The sequence below is a fragment of the Pangasianodon hypophthalmus genome, chromosome 19, assembly GCF_027358585.1.
Source record: "Pangasianodon hypophthalmus isolate fPanHyp1 chromosome 19, fPanHyp1.pri, whole genome shotgun sequence".
Classification (NCBI taxonomy): domain Eukaryota; kingdom Metazoa; phylum Chordata; class Actinopteri; order Siluriformes; family Pangasiidae; genus Pangasianodon; species Pangasianodon hypophthalmus.
In genome coordinates, this window is record NC_069728.1 from 4,931,157 (window position 1) to 4,950,597 (window position 19,441).

At 40.0% G+C, this 19,441-nt stretch overlaps 1 protein-coding gene across 4 annotated transcripts in view; it reads left to right on the forward strand.

The window, feature by feature from the left end:
- Positions 1-16,712, forward strand: part of ralgps2 (Ral GEF with PH domain and SH3 binding motif 2) — a 104,317-nt gene extending 87,605 nt beyond the window's left edge. For 3 of the 4 annotated variants that reach the window (XM_053242112.1, XM_053242114.1, XM_053242115.1), the window contains exons 10-21: positions 1,267-1,404; positions 1,506-1,596; positions 1,680-1,747; positions 1,857-1,998; positions 3,106-3,257; positions 3,867-3,921; positions 4,516-4,593; positions 6,439-6,544; positions 9,140-9,232; positions 9,826-9,931; positions 10,816-10,907; positions 12,584-16,712. In XM_053242112.1, the coding sequence (XP_053098087.1) occupies positions 1,267-1,404; positions 1,506-1,596; positions 1,680-1,747; positions 1,857-1,998; positions 3,106-3,257; positions 3,867-3,921; positions 4,516-4,593; positions 6,439-6,544; positions 9,140-9,232; positions 9,826-9,931; positions 10,816-10,907; positions 12,584-12,613 (1,151 nt within the window). In that variant the 3' untranslated portion in view covers positions 12,614-16,712. The remainder of the gene's footprint in view (positions 1-1,266; positions 1,405-1,505; positions 1,597-1,679; positions 1,748-1,856; positions 1,999-3,105; positions 3,258-3,866; positions 3,922-4,515; positions 4,594-6,438; positions 6,545-9,139; positions 9,233-9,825; positions 9,932-10,815; positions 10,908-12,583) is intronic. The other variant, XM_053242113.1, reaches the window with a different exon arrangement.
- The last annotated feature ends 2,729 nt before the right edge of the window (positions 16,713-19,441 follow it).

Below are 19,441 nucleotides of genomic sequence, written 5' to 3' on the forward strand. Positions count from 1 at the left end.
GAGCATGTTCGTGAGTCTGCCTTATTTGTAATGGCAAGTGTTAATTGTGGCTCTGATCTGTAACTCATTATATTCTTAACTGATATTTTTACAAAGGTTGCTTTGTTACAACCATCATAATTTTCTACATGTCCCAGTTGATGTAAATGCAAGTATACTCGCAGTCTCCATACTACTAATACTACTACTGCCACCACCACCACTACACCCCTACCACTACTACCACTACTACTGCTACTACTACTACAACTGCTACTATCACCACTCCCAGCATTACTACAACTACTACTACTTCCTCTCCTACTGCTGCCACTACTACTAGTACCACTGCTACTACAACTACTACTACTACCACCACTTCCAGCACTACTACTACTACGTCTACCACTACTACCACTAAATTGCTACTTCTATCACTACTTCTGCTATTAATACCACCACTCCTCCTCCTCCTTCTCCTCCTCCTCCTACTACTACTACTACTACTACTACTACTTTTTTCTTCACTAGTTTCGTTAAGCGCACTTTTTTGTCATCTTTGATATCATTCTCAAATGAAAGTGGTGATTGGACTGCTGAGAACTAACAATCAAAAGGAGTCATTTTTAGTAGCAAAAGAACGCTGTGATGTCTGGTTTATGTAAATGGAGCAGAGTTATACCTTCAAGAAGCTGCAGGAAACTAATTCATGCATCTTTTCTTACTCTCCTGTAACTTTAATCTACACTGTGTGTATATATAGGACAGAATTTAGGCTGGGAAGTGGAGATACGCTTGAAAAAAGTGGCACCGCAGATGTTATTATATGACATGCATTTGAGAGACCTACAGGGTTTAAAGGCTGAGTATAATCTTTTTTTTCCCCAAATCCACTCGTCCTTCTGATCCTAATATGCTTAAATGTTTATCCAGTGTTGAGTCAGTACAGCCAGAGGTGATCAGTCTCTTCTCATACTTACTGGAAAGTCTCTCTTATGTAATACAGAAGAAGGACCCGTAATCTTCTCACACTTTTGATTCTATAAACACAACTCTGTGTGGACTGTATAACACTTTGAATGCTGAAAATCCATTATTGTATGCGTTGCGGAAAGAGGAACTTTGTGTGTTTTTGTCCGATTTTAGAAACGGGATGACTGCTGTACAGGGCCGCATAGCTGGGACTGTTCTCATAGTGTCCTGCTAGGTAAAGAAAGCTTACACATACAGTATTCATTGTAAACTGACTTTGCTGTGTGTGTGTTTGTGTGTGTTTTCTCTCTTCAGGTATGTATCTGTCTGATCTCACCTACATAGACTCGGCGTATCCCTCCACCGGCAGTATTCTGGAAAATGAGCAGAGGTCCAACCTGATGAACAACATTCTGAGAATCATCTCAGACCTGCAGAGATCCTGTGAATATGGTGAGTGCGTGAGTGTGTGTTTTTTGATATTCAGGTGGACATTCATTAATTACCAGACATCAGTGCGCTGGATTTTAATTCTCGTTTTGTTCACGGCTCAGATATACCTGAACTGCCTCATGTCCAGAACTATCTCAACTCAGTTCACTACATTGAGGAGTTACAGAAGTTTGTAGAGGATGACAACTACAAGTGGGTGTTATCTGGGCTCACTTCTTTTGTTTTTGTTTGCATGCGTGTGTAGTCTGTAAATTTTACCTATCTCTTGTGATCAGGTTGTCTTTAAAGATTGAGCCAGCCACAAGCACACCTCGTGCAACTGCCTCTAGAGAAGACCTCGTAGGTACGGGATGGAGCAATCCATAAATAAAGAAAAGTGTGAACACATTCTACCTCCATACACCGAGAAACATAAAGATGCGTCTTATCCATTCTGTTTATGTTCGGCTCAGGTTCGGATGCATCTGGTTCGCCCTTGTGTGGTCGTCGTGGCAACTCTGCTGACGGTGGCCTGCCTAAAGTCCCGGGTACTCCGCCTTCCCCTCGAAACCTTCTACCCTATGGACACAGGAAGTGTCACAGCCTGGGCTACAAGTGAGTCCCTTCACTCAAACCTTACACTACCCTTTGCTCACCCCTCACTCATTATATTCACTCATCCTCTGCACCTATAATGTTTATTCTTGGCTGGAAAAGAATAAATCTTATTGCCCCTGGCTTTGGTTCTTACTTAGAATGAACACAAAGCTAAGAAGCTCTCACTGAAACTCGCTCACCTCATATTGAACATATTGAACTATGGGTGAGTGTTTCGTAGCACAACGTTTGTATCTCAATAAACAAATAAATGTAGCATCAGGTAACACCAGAGAGGTCAAACGTGAGACTAATTAAATGAAGAAAAATACTAAAAGATTTATTATTACAGAACAAAGCTCTGATTCGAGTGCATCTTAATAAAAAAATGTTAAAGACTGTGTAAAGCTGCATTCACAACAACTGGGAACTCAGAATTTTCCAACTCAGAACCTCCTCCTTTCCACATTAAAGCGTTTCACATGAACAGCCGTCTGAATTGGTAAACAGAGGTGCATTAAGAGAGGTGCATCCTTAGAGGTGCATCCTCATCTAAACAGTCTTCCATCACTGTCTACAAAAACTGGAATTAAAGAGTTGTTTGGGTGGTGTTTCATTTGTTTTTAAAGTGGAGGTGATAATTCACTTTTAACAGTGCCAAAAATTACACGAGTAGTTTGATCAAAAAATCTTGCAGAAAGCGAATTAATACTTCAATTATCAAAGTATCTCACTAAGTATCAGTATTTAGTGATTTCACATATAAACAGAAGCTCAAAAGACTGCTTAAAAACTTTAAATCACATTGTTATATCTTGTTCTTACTTTTTCTTCTGAGCACCGCCATGTTGAAGTGATGTTACGGAATCGCAGCTCGGAGTAGAGTAGGAGTTATGAGTTGGGCAGCTGTTCAAACAGGTCTTTTCCACTGGAAAGTCGGAAACTTCCCACTTCTCACATGGTCATGAACGCAGCATACAAGCTCTAAAAACTGTGTGTCTGTGTGTGTCTGTGTGTGTCTGTGTGTGTCTGTGTGTGTCTGTGTGTGTCTGTGTGTGTCTGTGTGTGTCTGTGTGTGTCTCTGTGTGTCTCTGTGTGTCTCTGTGCTTTTTCCCCATGATGTAGTTTCATTCATAAGATGAACACAGTGGAGTTTAAGAGTGCTACATTCCCCAACGCTGGATCCAGACACCTGCTGGACGACAGTGTCCTGGAGAGCAATACACCTACACGAGGACAAGCAGAGAGCTCCACTCTGTCCAGTGGCATCTCACTGGGTAAGGAATGCCTGCACATACAACTGCAGGGATGAGATGCGGATGGAAGGACGGATATGTGGATATTGATCCTGAGGGAAGCCAGTGTTAGAGTAAAAAGAACAGAAAACAAGTGTGCAAAATGGGAAAAATTACAAGACAAAATAAGAGGCTCTTTTTAATGATAAAAAAAATAATTAAAGTTAGAAATTAAAGGCGGGTTCAGGAGTCGGGTTCAGATAAGGCACCTGTAAAAATGTTCAAGGCATATAAATGTGTAGCAGCCTGGGAAAACCCTTCACATGGTCAAATTTTCTTTTATATATATGGGATGGAGTCAGTGAGTTCTGTTCTGTTGGCTAAATTTTTTTGGACATTTTGAAACTGTAATCTATAAAGTTCGTAAGAATTTTCTGTTTTGATGACATTGCACTTTCATCACAGACATGTTGAAAGCAGATAATAGTTTTCTCCAGTGGCATCTCCCTTCCAAACATCCTGTCCACAGACCTAGTCCAAACTCAAACACGCACCTAATTTCTAACAGTATCCCACACACACACACACACACGTCTTGCATATGCATTACATACACGAGCAGTACTTACACTTCCACTCTTGTTGCTGCAGGAAGCAGTGAAGGATCTGAACTCAGTGAAGAAATGTCTTGGCCTGCATTTGAAAGGTGAGTGTCTGTTTCTGTCTCTCCAACACACATACACACACACACACACACACGCGCACACACGCACACACACACATGCACACACACACTGTCAACCTTTTTGTTCATGCGCATGTACAAGTGCACAAAAACATCCACCATTAGCAGCTGGACTACTAACCAATTCAGCTTGTGGCTTTCAGTTAGAGACAAAAACATTTTAAAGCTATTTCACTCTGAACACTCCCTGATTGTGCTGAAGTGCTGATTTGATAAAATCTATATATATATATATACTATAATTTTCTGCCTGTACAAATGTTTGTGTTAATCATCGTGTTATAGTATTTTGCCTTTTCTCCTATCGGCCTGTTTTTGTGACTCCTGCACTTTTAGTAGTGCGCGCGCGTGTGTGTGTGTGTAACCATACCACTGTAACTGTCTCTGACATTTTTGTATGTTAGGTGTGTTAGTTCTTAGACCAAGATAGGAGTGAAAAACCAACCACTCAAAAAAAAAAAAAAAAATTCCCATAGTTCATGAGAGAATATACACATGCATGTGTGTGTTGTGGCTGGAACTGATCATTGCACCGCTATGACCGACACCCAACAGGACACGTTTCTACCACTCTCTGGGCCCAGTGACCCGAGTAGGCCGCATCTCCTGCAGAGGAGGTCTCAGGCCCAGCAGGTAACCCCAGTCATCACTGGGCCACTCTCTCTCTCTCACTGACTTTCTCTTTCCTGCTTTGCCTTTCGCTCCACCCTGAACTGAGCCGAGCAGCTGCACATGTAGAAAGGTGTTAGAACTTGTGATTTTTACACTGTCACTTGGTGATGGGCTTCTCTGAATTCCAGGGTTTGTTGCAGTGTGTATGTGAGTACTGATGATTCTGTGTGTTGCAGTCTCAGCTTGCTAGCAGCTGCTGGAGAAGCGACTCTGATTACTGCTTATTTGTCATTTTTAATTTGACTGAAGAAAGTCGTATTATTTAGAAATTTAGTAATACTGTGCTCTCTGAATGTGCGTAATTTGTACTGGTGTTTGTTACTTTTTACTCTCTGACACTATATACAGACAGGTGATAAATTTAAGTTAAAAACATTGTCTTGGTAATGTGTCGAGCCACCACGAGCTGCCAGAACTCCTTCAGCACACCTTGGCACAGATTCTACACATCTCTAGAACTGTGATGGAGGAATGAACACCATTGTTCCAAAAGATATTCTGTCAGATGGTGTCACATGTCAGTTCAAAATCTCCCTCAAGTGTTTAACTGGGTTGAGATCTGGCGACTGCGAAGGCATAGCGTACAAGTTATGTCTTTTTCACATTCATCAAGCCATTCAGTAAGTCCTCGTGCCCTGTGGATGGAAGCATCGTCCTCCTGGAAGAGAGCACTCCCATCTCCCATCAGGATAGAAATGTTTCATCATAGGATAAAGGAGATCAGTATAAGTTTGGAGTGGTTTGCAGTGATGCTTCCCACTAAAAGGAGAAGCGGACCCAAACCATGCCAGAAAAATGCTCTTATGGCATAACCGACACACCCATTTTCCCTTTAATTTGTCACCTGTCTGTTCATTGTTCTCTTCAATAAGACCACACAGATCATTCCTCTTTAAAGAAAAAAAATGTCTGAGGAGTGGAATATCTGAATTTCCAAATGCTTTTCAAATCTCTCTTGTGGTGTTTTCTAGCTTACTTTCTCCAGATTAAAGTGTTATGGGGTCTGCCTTATTTTTCCCCGTGTGTGTGTGCGCGTGTGTGCGCGTGTGCTTTAAAGGATGAATGCAGTGTTTATGAACTCAGTTAGTGATATGAGCAGTATTGTGGCGTTTACATTCCCTCATTCAAGGGATAATGTATTATATGTATCCTATACAATCTACGGTATATGACCAAAAGTATGTGGACACCTGACCATCACACCCACACGTGCTTGTTGAACATCCCATTCCAGATTTAATCTCATTTTGCAGTTATAATAAGCTCCACTCTTCTGGGAAGGCTTTCCACTAGATTTTGGAGCGTCTCTGTGGGGATTTGTGATCATTCAGCTACAAGAGCATTAGTGAGATCAGACACTGATGTTGAATGAGGAGGTCTGGGGTTCAGTCGGTGTTCCAGTTCATCCCAAAGGTGTTCAGTGGGGTTGAGGTCAGGGCTCTGTGCAGGACACTCGAGTTCTTCCACTCCAACCTTGGCAAAATGTTTTCATGTCTGAACCTCTCTTTGTGCATTGTCATGCTAGAACATGTTTTGGCCTCCTAGTTCCAGTGAAGGAGAAACTGTAATGCTACAGTTTACAAAGACAGTCTATACAATTGCGTGCTTCCAACTTTCTGGCAACAGTTTGAGGAAGGCCCACATATGGACGTGATTGTCAGATGTCCACAACCGTTTGGCCATATAGTATATAACTCGAGCTGAGTTCAGAAACACTAATCCTATCCTTTGATGTGCCTGGGTAGATGAGACTGTACAAACTGATAGGTAGTTATTCATTGTGTGCTTGTTTGTGTGTTTGTGTAGCTCAGCCGAGTCTGAGGAGCTGGCGGTGCACCTGTACCCTGGAGCAGTGACCGTCCAGGGAGTGTTACGCAGGAAGACCATCCTAAAGGAGGGGAAGAAACCTACTGTAAGAACTTCATACACTTCAGTCTCATCCTTTTATTCATCACCTTCTCTATTAATTATTGCGTATTTATACAACAGTGAGCTAGCTGAGGGGCTTTAAAGTGAGTGTGGCCTCTTCGGGATCTATGTATTTCCGCTAGCGGAGCAAAAATAAAGAGAACATTTGGCTATACTGTGTCCAAAATGTCACTTACTTATATTAATTTCTTGTTTATAGAACTGTTGTATTAAAGGAATATTACACTTGCAATTGTGCAGTTCTACTAAATATCGGCACGGCTGTGATTACTTAAGGCCAAATCATATATTTCAGCCGATGTTCTGTATAACCACTCTCTTGCGATATAGCTTAATTGCCATCTTTGATCTCCCTGAGACCTTATTCCATCAGCTATACAATACACTCTGCCTTTCTCATTTTCCTCCGCACTCATCTTCTTACCATCTTTTCCAAACCTACCAAGCATACCCTGCTGTAATAATTCTATGTTGATGCATGTGATGATGAACATTCTCGTTTCTCCCCATTTGCACCATTGTGTATAGTTCTGTATCATACTACAGTAAAGCAGCACCAATACATGTGTGGAGGATTGTGTTGGTTTATATTGGGGGTAAAAAAGGAAAACGGAGGGTATCTAGCAAGAAAGTGTGTACTGTCTACCTCAGTATGACCAACAGGCAGGCGAAATTACAGCTTTTTTGATGTTAGAATAGTTGCACCCTTATAGTTTGCTGTTTTTTGCCAGACAAGTTCCCAGGAAACACATAAATTATCATCACAAATGTTAAGGCTGTTAATGTGCAGGCTGTGTAATTGATGAACAGCAAATTAAACAAAAATGCGATACTCTTGGACAGCTTGCACACTGAGCCTGAAAATGTTCCACACTGACAATAATTTTCATTCTGGCTGCCTGTCTATTTATTTTTTTGGCTGGTTGGGGCAAACTGACTAGCCAATTAAAAAAAACAGGATTATCACATGATTATTGTCAGGTCCTCAGTCTATAGTTTCATTGTAGTTTGTGTGTTGATGGGGTTGTCTGCATTTACCCTCATTTTCTGCTGATTCCTACCCACCAGCCAAGCCTCTCCTATCGTACGACAGCTATCAGCCGACTGTCTCGTGCTTCCTCCGAGACACGTGATGCCAGCAGACCACATGTTATTGAACTGTCACTGATGCAGCATCACAGTGCAGTATAACATACTCGGAGGAAAGCGTTGTCTGCCCTCTTCCGCATACATGAGACACCCACAAATGGCTAGTGTTGCTGTGACTGACAGGGGAGAGAGAGAGTATCCCAATCCAGCCAGTGAGCATGTCTAATTTTGCTCTCTTGGTCTCTTGGCCATGGATAGCTGAGACATCATCGGGATTTGAACTCGCGATCTCCAGATGATAGGGCTATTTGAATTGCAGTGCTGATATGGGAGTATGACTGCGACCAGTCATGCTAAGCTCTTGTATGAACTCAACACATTTTGAACAAATCTTCTCTGTTCTCCAAAGAAGGTCATTGATATAAATTAACTCCCAAGTTTGCACTTTAATACTGACCTCATTAATCAAGATTGTGCTTCATGATTTCAAAAAAATTAATAAAACCCAAGTGAATACACAAATAATTCTTTTGTGATTACACGTTGCATATGGAACAAAATTATGAAAAAATAATGTAATAAATCAAAACTGTGAGAGTGACTTTTTTTATTATTTGGTTCTTTTTCTGTTTTCCTTTTTTTTTTTTTTCTTTTTCCTGAAGTGGCATAGCAGGCTGGCATTCTTTGACAGAGGGGCCTGTGCATGAGTGATTTAAGTGTTTTTAGTATAATATTAGGCCATGGCCTCTGTTCTCAGATCAGCCTGCTCGGCATATTCAGCTGGTCATAATATGATGGATGTTTATGATTTAACACTATGTTCATTTAAACAAGTTTCTACATACTGTACATTTTTCCTCTGCTTGATTCTTCTGCTGGTACAGTGATGCATCAGGGCTCCAGCTCCACTGTCTTTGCCTTTAGTACTTGGCTGTGTGGTGTATAAATCAGCCACAGCAGTAAAATACATGCCTTTAAAGTTTAGTTATGGTAGGAGAGGGAACCTTTTACAACCGTATCCCTTTACATTTAAACACTTTTCTTCCTATTCCACCCACTACCTATATTATATGTTAATAAAATGGACTCTCATCAGTCTGTGTAATTGATTAGGGTTATGGTTATGATTGTTGGGAGTGGTTTACATTTGTGGTCAACTCCAGATATGCAGTAAGAGGTCTCTAGCTATCACGGTCATGGATGAATCACTCTCAAGGCCACTGTGATACAGCACACAGTGTAACATCAGCATTTACGTGGCTTCATCTGGCTTTTATTATCTAACCTGTGTGTGTGTGTGTGTGTGTGTGTATATATATATATATACATACATACTACTATACACACTAATATGCTCCATTAGGATTTTATAGGGCTCCTTATACAGTTTTATGTTCTAACCAGCCATGGCCTGGAACTGTGTATGTGTGTGCTCATGTTCCCTTTGTGATATCTATGAGAAAACATGTTTCTCTCCGTTTCTCTCTAGGTGGCTGCATGGACTAAGTACTGGGTGGCGCTGTGTGGTACTCAGCTCTACTATTACACTGCCAAGTCTCTCAAAGCCACTGAGAGGAAGCATGTGAGTGCCTGCCTCAAACCTGCCATTCCTTATGGTCCCAATCCGTGGTTATTGCTCAGATAACCATAATAAGTACTCACTCATTACTGCCATAGGTTAAGCTCTGAGGTTTTTGTGTTTTACTGCTTTTGTACTTTGGCCTGTGATGTATGCGATGATGTATGAGAGATTAAAAAAAAATAAATAAATAAAATAAAAAAAAAAAAACTTCCTCTGGCCTGCTGTATAGAAAGAGACCTCTAATTTCACAGGAGCCATAGAGAGAAAGAGAAAGCCTTTCAGGACAATAGAATATAAACAAGTGGGGCTCTCAATAAGTGGGTAATCAAGACCTGCAATTAGTGAGGGCAACTGCTTACACTCATTGGAAGAAAGTGGTATATGACATCATCTGTACCAGGCCAGTTATCATTCATTGAGTTAATAGGAACCACATGCAGCACAGGAAAAGTTACAAACACATGCAGGTCAATGTGGGACTGCATATACACACACTTACACACGTGCAAATGTCATGCACAACAGCCACAATATGTGGCTTGGTCTGAAGGAAGCCTTACTATTTTCTCTCTCTGTCTCTCTCTCTCTCTCAGTTTAAGTCGACCTCGAGTAAGTGTGTCTCAGTGGTGGGGTTGATGACCATGATGGCAGATGACCCAGAGCATCCCGACGTCTTCCTGCTGACAGACTCTGAGCACGGTGAGTGTGTCTAGTTGTCATGCAAATAAACATCATGAATGATTTCATAGCCTTTTTGTCCATTTTATGCCACAAACCTTATAATGAAGAGCCACGTACTGTATTTTTCACTGCACGTTTTAGATTGATGATATTCGTACCTCCTTTTTTTTGCCAAATGTAGTGTTGTGTTTGGCTTTAGAATGAGGCCTAAATCAATTTTGCTCATTAAAGTGAATGGAAAATTGTTTGCACAAATATCTGAAAGCACTGTTTCACCTCCACACATGTCCTTTAAATAGTTGGTTATAAAACTATGGTATACCCTACCTAGCAAAAAAGCAGTTGCAGCCTCAGGGTCCTCATTTGCACAAGCCTGCTATATCTGCATTGGTGCCCTATTTCTCATTTTAAGCTTCAAAAGGTTGCACAGCAGTTTATTTGTGTTCAGGTAGTTTATTTTCCTCATTCTGACGCCCACTGGGGCTTCATCATGAGCGGCTTGGCACTACATTTGTATTCTTTCTTAAAGGGGTTGCGGTTATCAGTGAGTCGTAGTGCAGTTGTAAGTATGAGTCTAAGTAAGCATTGTACAGCGCTTCAGTGAAAAAGATTATTATTTTGTCACAGCAGTGTAGTGGTTTGATGTACATTAATGAACAGACAGTGAACAGCTATAAGCTATACACATTACACACATGGTGCAGCAAACTAAAACCTGCTGTATGTGTACTTGTTATCTGTGTTAAAGTCTGTGCATCTGTGTAAGTGAGTGGGTCACCAAGAGAAAACAAGCTGCGGAAATCAGGAAAATTATTTAGCAAAGACCACCTAGTGTAGAAATGTGCATGTCTTTCAGTGTTTTTCATGTGTTTCATGTCTCTGATTTTGTTGCGTGGTTGCAGGAAACTCGTACAAGTTCCAGGCAGGGAACAGAATGAACGCTTTGCTGTGGTTTAAACACCTCAGTGCAGCATGTCAAAGCAACAGACAACAGGTAAGCATTTGTGTTAAGAATTTGTTCCTGTGTTAAGACCCAGTTTAGTCAGAGTCATCTGCAAGAGAAGCATTAGGGCAGCACTTATGTGTGATCTTGGCTGTGTTTTATCAAAGATTTGTTTGCAAAGAACTGTTGCCTTTCAAATATGTTTGATAAAAGCACCAATTTTTTTTGCACTATGTTTTCGTGTTATATTTCTAAAAGCTTCAGTTATTTGTTGAGTCCACTTTGGAGAAAATAGATAGATTTTCAAAAGCCAGAATGCTAAAACAGTAGAACTCCTTCATTGCGCTTTACACAGCAGAAGAAGCATGTAAAAGATAAATAGAAAAATAAACACTATTAAAATTATATAATGTATAAAAGGTCAATATATAGATAAAAGGAATAAAGCAGTAATTAAAAGGGAGGGAACAAGGCAGACTAACTGGGTGTGGAGCAAAGATTATGGAAGGGATTCCTAAACTTTTGGGGCAAATGTCCCCAAATGGCCAATATGAATTTTCTGTGACCCCGAGCCTTGACTCCTGAGTTCTAGTTTGGGACTACTGTAATATTTGTCCATTTTATTATGCCAGTAACATACGTATATGTGATGTAAGTGACTAAAAACCAAAAGAATATTCCTTGCACTGACTTACCAGTGTAGTGGAAAGTGATGTGTTGTGTTACAGGAAGTTAAACCCCCTCAGGGTTTTGTGATACGGCCCGATGTGAAGCAGAGAGGGGTCTGGTTTATTCTTTAGACACATGACTTTGCGTGGGAAGCAGCGGCAACGAGAGCGTGATTGTTCACACACTCGCCTGCATATCTTATGTACATCTGGAGCGTTAAAAGAGACGGCACGTCAGAGCCTAAACATTCCTGTTCGTCAGGTTTCCAAGTCGAACTGTAAAATGTTTAGCGATTTTATGCACAGTGATTTTAAACTGACGAGCTGTCTCTCGTAAAAATTTTCCACCGCTATCGTGATTGTTGTCATGAGCTGCATCTCCAACTGAAATCTCTGACCTTATATTCAAAAGTATTTACTAGTCTAGAAAATACAACTGGTACACAAAACAGATCTTTCATTAGGTTTAAAGGCTACATGAGAGGATTTAAGATTCAAGCACTAACTGTAATGGGAAAACCGGTTAGTGTTAGTGCTCAATAACGGTCTAGAATAGTATACAAGTATGTGATTTAAGACACAACCCTAGTTTGTTTAGTGGCAGTAGGTGGACAGGGAAATTTGTCTGTTTTTATTTTCTTATGCTAGTGCACTGTGTCAGGATAGTACGAAAGACTCAGATAACACACACACACACACACACTCTATTAATTTGAATGTGGCTTGTTTGATTGTGACTTAGTAACATTTCAAAACAGTAGCACAAGAATTCGTCTTCGATATTTCTACTATTAAGTCGAAAAATAAATGAATGAAACAGAAGAGGAGTTTGGGAACCCCTGTGTTATGAATTTAAACCAAGGTCACAACAGAACAGAAATATCTTTTTTCTAAGAGGCCTAACCTGGTTGTATACTTCTAGCATGCCATGACCGAGTTTAGGTTCTAAGACATTTTAGTGCTTTATTAACAATAACCACCACTTTTTCTTACTTGATCCTAGCAACATATTGTTTCATACTTGCACAGTATTTTAATCCAGTCTTGTTTTTTTTCCAGGTTCCAGCAAATCTAATGTCCTTTGAATGAAAGGTCCAATCAGATGGCAAAAGAACTATTTAAAAGGCGGGTGCTAAAAGACAGGTGAGAAGAGGTTGAGGAGTGGGGGAGCAGGAAGAGAAGAGGAGTGGAGAGAGTAACTATTTTACAGTAGCTTTTCCACTGCCATCACCCAGCCTGAGTCTCACTGCAAAGCCCTCCACCACCACTGCCTTACAGAGTGGAGCAAGAGTCAAGTGTGTGTGTGTGTGTGTGTGTGTGTGTGTGTGTGTGTGTGTGTGTGTGTGTGTGTGTGTGTGTGTTGGTGTAGAGCCCTCTCTCCTCTGCCACCACTTTTTTTTTTTCCCACTCTCTTCCTCATTGTATTGGCACTCTCTCCATTACAATCTCTTTCTCTACCAAAGTGAGGAAATCTGTGTCCCTCTTCCTCAGAACAACTTCTGTTCCTGCGTCTCATCCAGTGCACCAACTGGATATCTGGGTCTTAACTCCACACACACACACCTTCACTTCTTTTCTTTTTTTATTTCTTTTTTTATTTCTTATTTTTTTTTATTTTATGTCCTGTTTCCTCCGTTCACGTGGCTGAACAGCTGGGCCCAAGCACCATCCACTAGTGGAGTGAAAATCTGAACTCTTCTCCTCTTCATGCCTCGCACATACCACCAGGACACTGCAGGACCTTCTCCTTTCTACTAAGGAGACTGTTTTTAAATGGGGCTGCCACATTTAGGCCAAATCCCCGCTCTCTCTCACTCTCACTCTCGCCCATGCACGCACATCGTCGCACATGTTGATTCTGTTCATACACTTGAGTTGGGCTCAAGCAAGCATGACACAAGATTTTCCAAATGCAGGTTTAACTGCAAGGAGTGGAAGTGTCTCATTTGTTATAACCATTTCAACACTTTGAAAAGCAACCAAAAAAAGGGCTCTGATACTAAATGAATTCCACATGAAAAGTATTCCCGTAAAACTCTTGAATATTTGCATCACCTTTTTATTATCTTAGAGATTTGTATAAATTACACCTGCATGCACTCACACACATACACGCATAGTCACATCCAGTTACACAACTCGAGCATTAGGGACAAAGATGATGAATTGTTTTGTAGTCAGAGGCACTTAAGCCATCTGTCTCAGAGAGATGGTTTGTGCGAGGGGAAGAGAGAGCGAACGATGAGGAGGGTTAATGAAGAGGAAGAAAGCGAATGTAAAAATTGAGTTTAATTACCCATGTTTGGGTGGGGGAGTATGGCACAGTGTGCACAGGGGTGGGTGGTTGGGTGGGTGGTTCGGGTGTTCGGGGTTTCTACAGCAGGTGCTCTTTATGGTACGACTGAAGCTGAACAAGCCTCTAAACAGAGGTCATGTGTACAGTCTTTTTTTTATCTCTACTCTCCTTCTTTCACTCTGTCTCTCTCTTCCCCACAAGTTAAAAGTTAAAAGCTAAAATGTGGGATGTTGCCTACCAGGACACACACATTTTCTTATTTACTTGAAAGCTGTGAATGTCAGTTGGATTTTTGCCTGTAATCTCAGTGGTGGTTTAACTTTATTTCCTTACACCAGTAGTTTGTAATAGCAGATAGGATTAAAAAATTGAGACTGTTAGAGGTGGGAGTGGCTGCATGTGTTTGAATGTGTTTATCAGTAACTGTACAATAACAAAAAAAATTCAAAGTTCATTACAAAGAAGCTGTTCAGGAGCCATTTGCTTTTGGTTTTTTATTTAGTTTACAAGTTTTGTTTATTGTTTAGTTTATTTTTATTTGCAGTATTACAGTAGGTTATGTAGGTTCCATTGCACTGGTCTTAGGATGTTTTAATTGTCTGTTACATTTTGTTCATTCTTTCCATTTTTAATTTTTGATGTGTTTTAATGTGCTTTGTGTTTGATTTTATTTTGGACGTTTTTGCCTATTGTAAGTGTATTCAGTTGGGAGTTTACTTCTACAGCACATGATTACACATTGTGTTTAACATCAGGTTAAGGCTAGACTGTGTAGAGGAAGGATTTTTAAATGCATTATGTACTTCAGACTACCATGTAATCTATAGAAGCCACCCACTGGAAGGCTTCCCTGTCATGCAGTCTAGTTTTACACAAGTGGATCCAGCTTTATAGGGAACAAGAGAGGAGGTGTGATAAGCTTTGAACAAATGAAGAGCATTGCAGTTCAAAGGAGACATGAACTATTAGTTCAGAACGGGCAGATGAAGCCGTTTACCATCCTTCCTTTTCATGTTGTTTACTTTGCTTTATATAGGTGTTTTCTTTTCCCAAACATTGGCTTTCTCCTCCAGTCACCTGACTGTTTCTTCTGCCAACAATATTTTAATGTTGCCTCAGATCCTGGTTCATATTATAGTTTACAGGCTTCTGGAGAGTGGTTCTGCACGTGATCAAAATTGGTCTAATTTTCTAATTTTAGTCGAATCTCTTGTCCAGCACTATTAGAGAAAGAAGAAGTGAATTGAACAGTGTTAGAAGCTCACCATTGCGACTTCAGTTTACTTGCGCTGTAAAGTGCAGTCATCAAAGGCACGTTTTTGTTGTTTTTGTTTGTTTTACTTTTTAAATATCCTTCGGGATTGTGCTGGACCTAAAATAATGCTCTGTGTCCAAAATAATGAGAGTGACATCTTAGAAGTGTTTACAGTATAACGTGCCACAGATTTGAGCTGCTCTCTACGGTATTGAAGCGGAGTACGTTCTTTGAGTTTTATGAAAGCACATTGGGATTGTTTGAGAAAGATATGAATTTAGCCACACAAAGCAGAGAAAAAAGTGTTTATGCACTAAGGTTGTCACATATTTCCTTTATAAGAAGCCATATTGGCTCAAATCAAGAGTTTGCATAACACAGTGTGGTTTTGGCTCAGGTTTTGAGGCAGGATGAAGTCAGTCTGCCGTGATAGAGCAGCCATTATTGTTTAGGCAGGGAGCTTGTGCGTTATCTTCGGCATGCGGCTGAGTGGATTTGGCATCACTGTTCTGAGCTTGCGGTATGTCACTGAACGTCAGTACGCACTTTCATAGCCAGAGGCCAGTGAAGAACGTGTTGGGTTAGAGTTTTATTTCCTCAGACATTCATACGGACTACTGCAAGGTGGGGAAAAGGGAGAAAAGGGAAGCACAGTGTGTTTGTGCGCATAAAGCCCCTCATTTCACCAAAGTGCCGGGATTTAGCGCTATTTGAAGAGCTGACCTTTTCAACAAAGTATGCCATATGGTCAAACCGTCACACATTTTGTTATTGTACTTTCCCTTCGTCTCTTGCATTGATTCTTTAAATGATTTTCCATCAGGCCTGAACTTAACATGCTTTAAACGGTTGAAATGGAAAAGCTAATGGGCAGACCTGAACATCAAATACACACTGCAGCAAATCATAGTCAGTTGTGCAGAAAAAGGTGACTGGAGTGACAAAACTCACTGTAACTCCAACTGTCTTGTCTTTTTACTTGTGGCTTTCTGCTGCCTGTCTCTGATCAGATACATGAAATGGTACTGAGACGGTGGTTATATAGGATTAGATTCAGAAATCTGTCCAAATGCATTTGGTTAATGGATGTTACTGTACAGCAAAATAACCAGCTCTCTGAGTTCAAGTTCTGGAGTAGAATGGGATCATTTCTTTCTCTCTGTGTGTATTGTATGTTGTATTTTTAATGGGTTTTTCAGCCATTTACATTCTTTAAAACACCCTCTGAATGTCACACATGCATTATAACTTAACTAACACGGTTATTATTATTATATATATATATATATATATATATACAGTATATCTTTTACAAATGCACAAACATCTGAGAGATTTTGCGGTTTTTCTGTAGTTTTTCTTTTTGCTCAACTGACCTTCATGGGATGGCGTGGAATATGGAGAGTGTCATTAAATGATTTCGCTCCGTGTGTCAGAGTGAATCGGTCAGTCGGGGACTGTTTTCGGAGATGTCCTTCTGTCCATCCCACCTGCATCCATTCTGCATCCTCCTCCGTTGTATCCAGCCTCCCTGTCCCATGGCCCAAGGCAGCGCTATGACCTCTGACTGTAGAGAGATGTGCTCTTGGGTTCCTGAAAGGACAAAACCAATAAACACGTGTGTTCCTTTTTCTAAACCCTGGTGCTTGTTTTTTTTTTTCTTTTGAAATGATGTGTTTGAATGTGTGCAAGACAGTGAGTGAATGAATGAATGAATGAATGAATGAATGAATGAATGAATGAATGTGATGGCTTACATGAAATTTTGTCACAAAACTCCAGAGAGTCAATCCAGCTCGAGTGACATGAATTATTAAATCTTTGCAAAGTAAGCAGTCTAAATGAACGTATGGCAAACCATTTTATCTTTTAATGGTAGAAGTGTAAAAAGTCATAATTTTGTTACTAGTAAAAATACAACTTTGGCTAGTAAGAATTAGAAGTCAGGATATCTGTCATTTAAGTTTTGTCATATTTATAATTCAGTTTTACCTAGTCATAAATTGCCATTCATTTAATTAAATTATTTAAATACAATTTTACTAGTAAAAGTTAAATTATGTATCTCTGTGTAGGTAAACTATATGACCAAAGGTTTATGGACACCTGACCATCACACCCATATGTGCTTATTGAACATCCCATTCCAGATTTATTCCCCCTTTGCTGTTATAATAAGCTCCACTCTTCTGGGAGGGCTTTCCACTAGATTGTGGAGTGTGGCTGTGGGGATTTGTGATCATTCAGCTACAAGAGCATTAGTGAGATCAGACACTGATGTTGGTGAGGAGGTCTGGGGTTCAGTCGGTGTTCCAGTTCATCCCAAAGGTGTTCAGTGGGGTTGAGGTCAGGGCTCTGTGCAGGACACTCGAGTTCTTCCACTCCAACCTTCACACACCATGTCTTCATGGAGCTCGCTTTGTGCACAGGGGCATCGTCATGCTGGAACAGGTTTGGGTCTCTTAGTTCCAGTGAAGGGAAACTGTAAAGCTACAGCACACAGAGACATTCTATACAAATGTACACTTCCAACTTTGTGGCAACAGTTTGGGGAAGAAACACATATGGGTGTGATGGACAGGTGTCCACATACTTTTGAAGACATAGTGTAGAAAGTGCCTCTTTAAAATGCCTTTAAAGGTGCATTAGGTAAGATTTGTGAGAATTCAGTCTCCCATTCCCACCCATGTACACAAAGCTCCGTCTCCAGAACTTATGGTGGGGTTTAGAGTTAGCATGAGTAAGTACTATCGCAACATCATTTTCAAGCGCACTTGGACATTCAACTGCTTGAAAGCCAAGTTGTAACTTTATAAACATGCAAAATTCTCCTCATAATGATTAATGAGGATGTCAAGGGGCATGTCTATAAAATGACTGACGAGCACAAACATACATTCAAGTTTCAAGTTTATTGTCATGTGCATAAAGAGTGCTTGAGCATCTATATACAATGAAATTCTTGTGCTACAGTTACACACTCCTACGCAGACACAGTGCAAAAATAAATAAGACTGTGCAAGATTATTAATGTGCTCTAAGCAAGTAAATATAATAAACTGTAGAGATTGTATGAAGTCAGAAAGTAACAGTGGGAGATATTGCACATACAGTACTCTAAATATTGATGCACTTGGAGTAAAAAAAAAATAGTAATAATTTACTTGAAGTAAAAAAAAAATAGTAATAATAAACTGTAAACATTGTATGCAGTCAAAAAGTGATATGAAGGCAGTTTTTTTTTCTCAGAGCCACATTTCACTTGTGCTGAGACTATTATTTTTAAAAATCATTTCTAAATATTTTTCCACATTATTTTTTACTAGTGTGAAATGAAAAATCCTGACTATTGCACCTTTAATGTTATGTAATTTTGGATGCACTGTATGCACCATGTAATGTGTGCATCATTCCACCTACTGAAGCACTTTATCTAGAGTTCTGGTGCTTAATATTGAGTTTGGAAATGTTAGTTCTGTATCTAGCACAATAACATACGAGCAGAACAACCTGTAAGTGGGAGGTGTAGCAGTGCTAGCAGTTGATGTTGTAGTAGTAGTAGGAGGAGGTGTAGTAGTAGTTGTTGTAGAAGCAGTAGTAGTAGGAGATGTAGTAGTAGTTGTTGTAGTAGCAGTAGTGGCAGTAGTAGTTGTAGTTGTAATAGTAGTAGGAGTTGTAGTAGTTGTTGTAGTTGTAGTAGTTATAGTAGAAGTAGCAGTAGGAGTTGTAGTTGTAGTAGTTATAGTAGAAGTAGCAGTAGGAGTTGTAGTTGTAGTAGTTATAGTAGGAGTAGGAGTTGTAGTTGTAGTAGTTATAGTAGCAGTAGGATTTGTAGTTGTTATAGTAGTTATAGTAGCAGGAGGAGTTGTAGTTGTAGTAGTTATAGTAGCAGTAGTAGGAGGAGTTGTAGTATCTGTGGTGGCAGTAGTAGTTATTATAGTTGTAATAGTAGTAGGAGTTGTAGTTATAGTAGTTATAGTAGCAGTAGGAGTTGTAGTTGTAGTAGTTATAGTAGCAGTAGGATTTGTAGTTGTTATAGTAGTTATAGTAGCAGTAGCAGTAGGAGTTGTAGTTGTTATAGTAGTTATAGTAGCAGGAGGAGTTGTAGTTGTAGTAGTTATAGTAGCAGTAGTAGGAGGAGTTGTAGTTGTATCTGTGGTGGCAGTAGTAGTTATTATAGTTGTAATAGTAGTAGGAGTTGTAGTTATAGTAGTTATAGTAGCAGTAGCAGTAGTTGTAGTAGCAGTAGTTGTAGTTGTTTTAGTAGTTGTAGTAGTTGTTGTAGTAGTTATAGTAGCAGTAGCATTAGGAGTTGTAGTTGTAGTAGTTATAGTAGCAGTAGCAGTAGGAGTTGTAGTAGTTATAG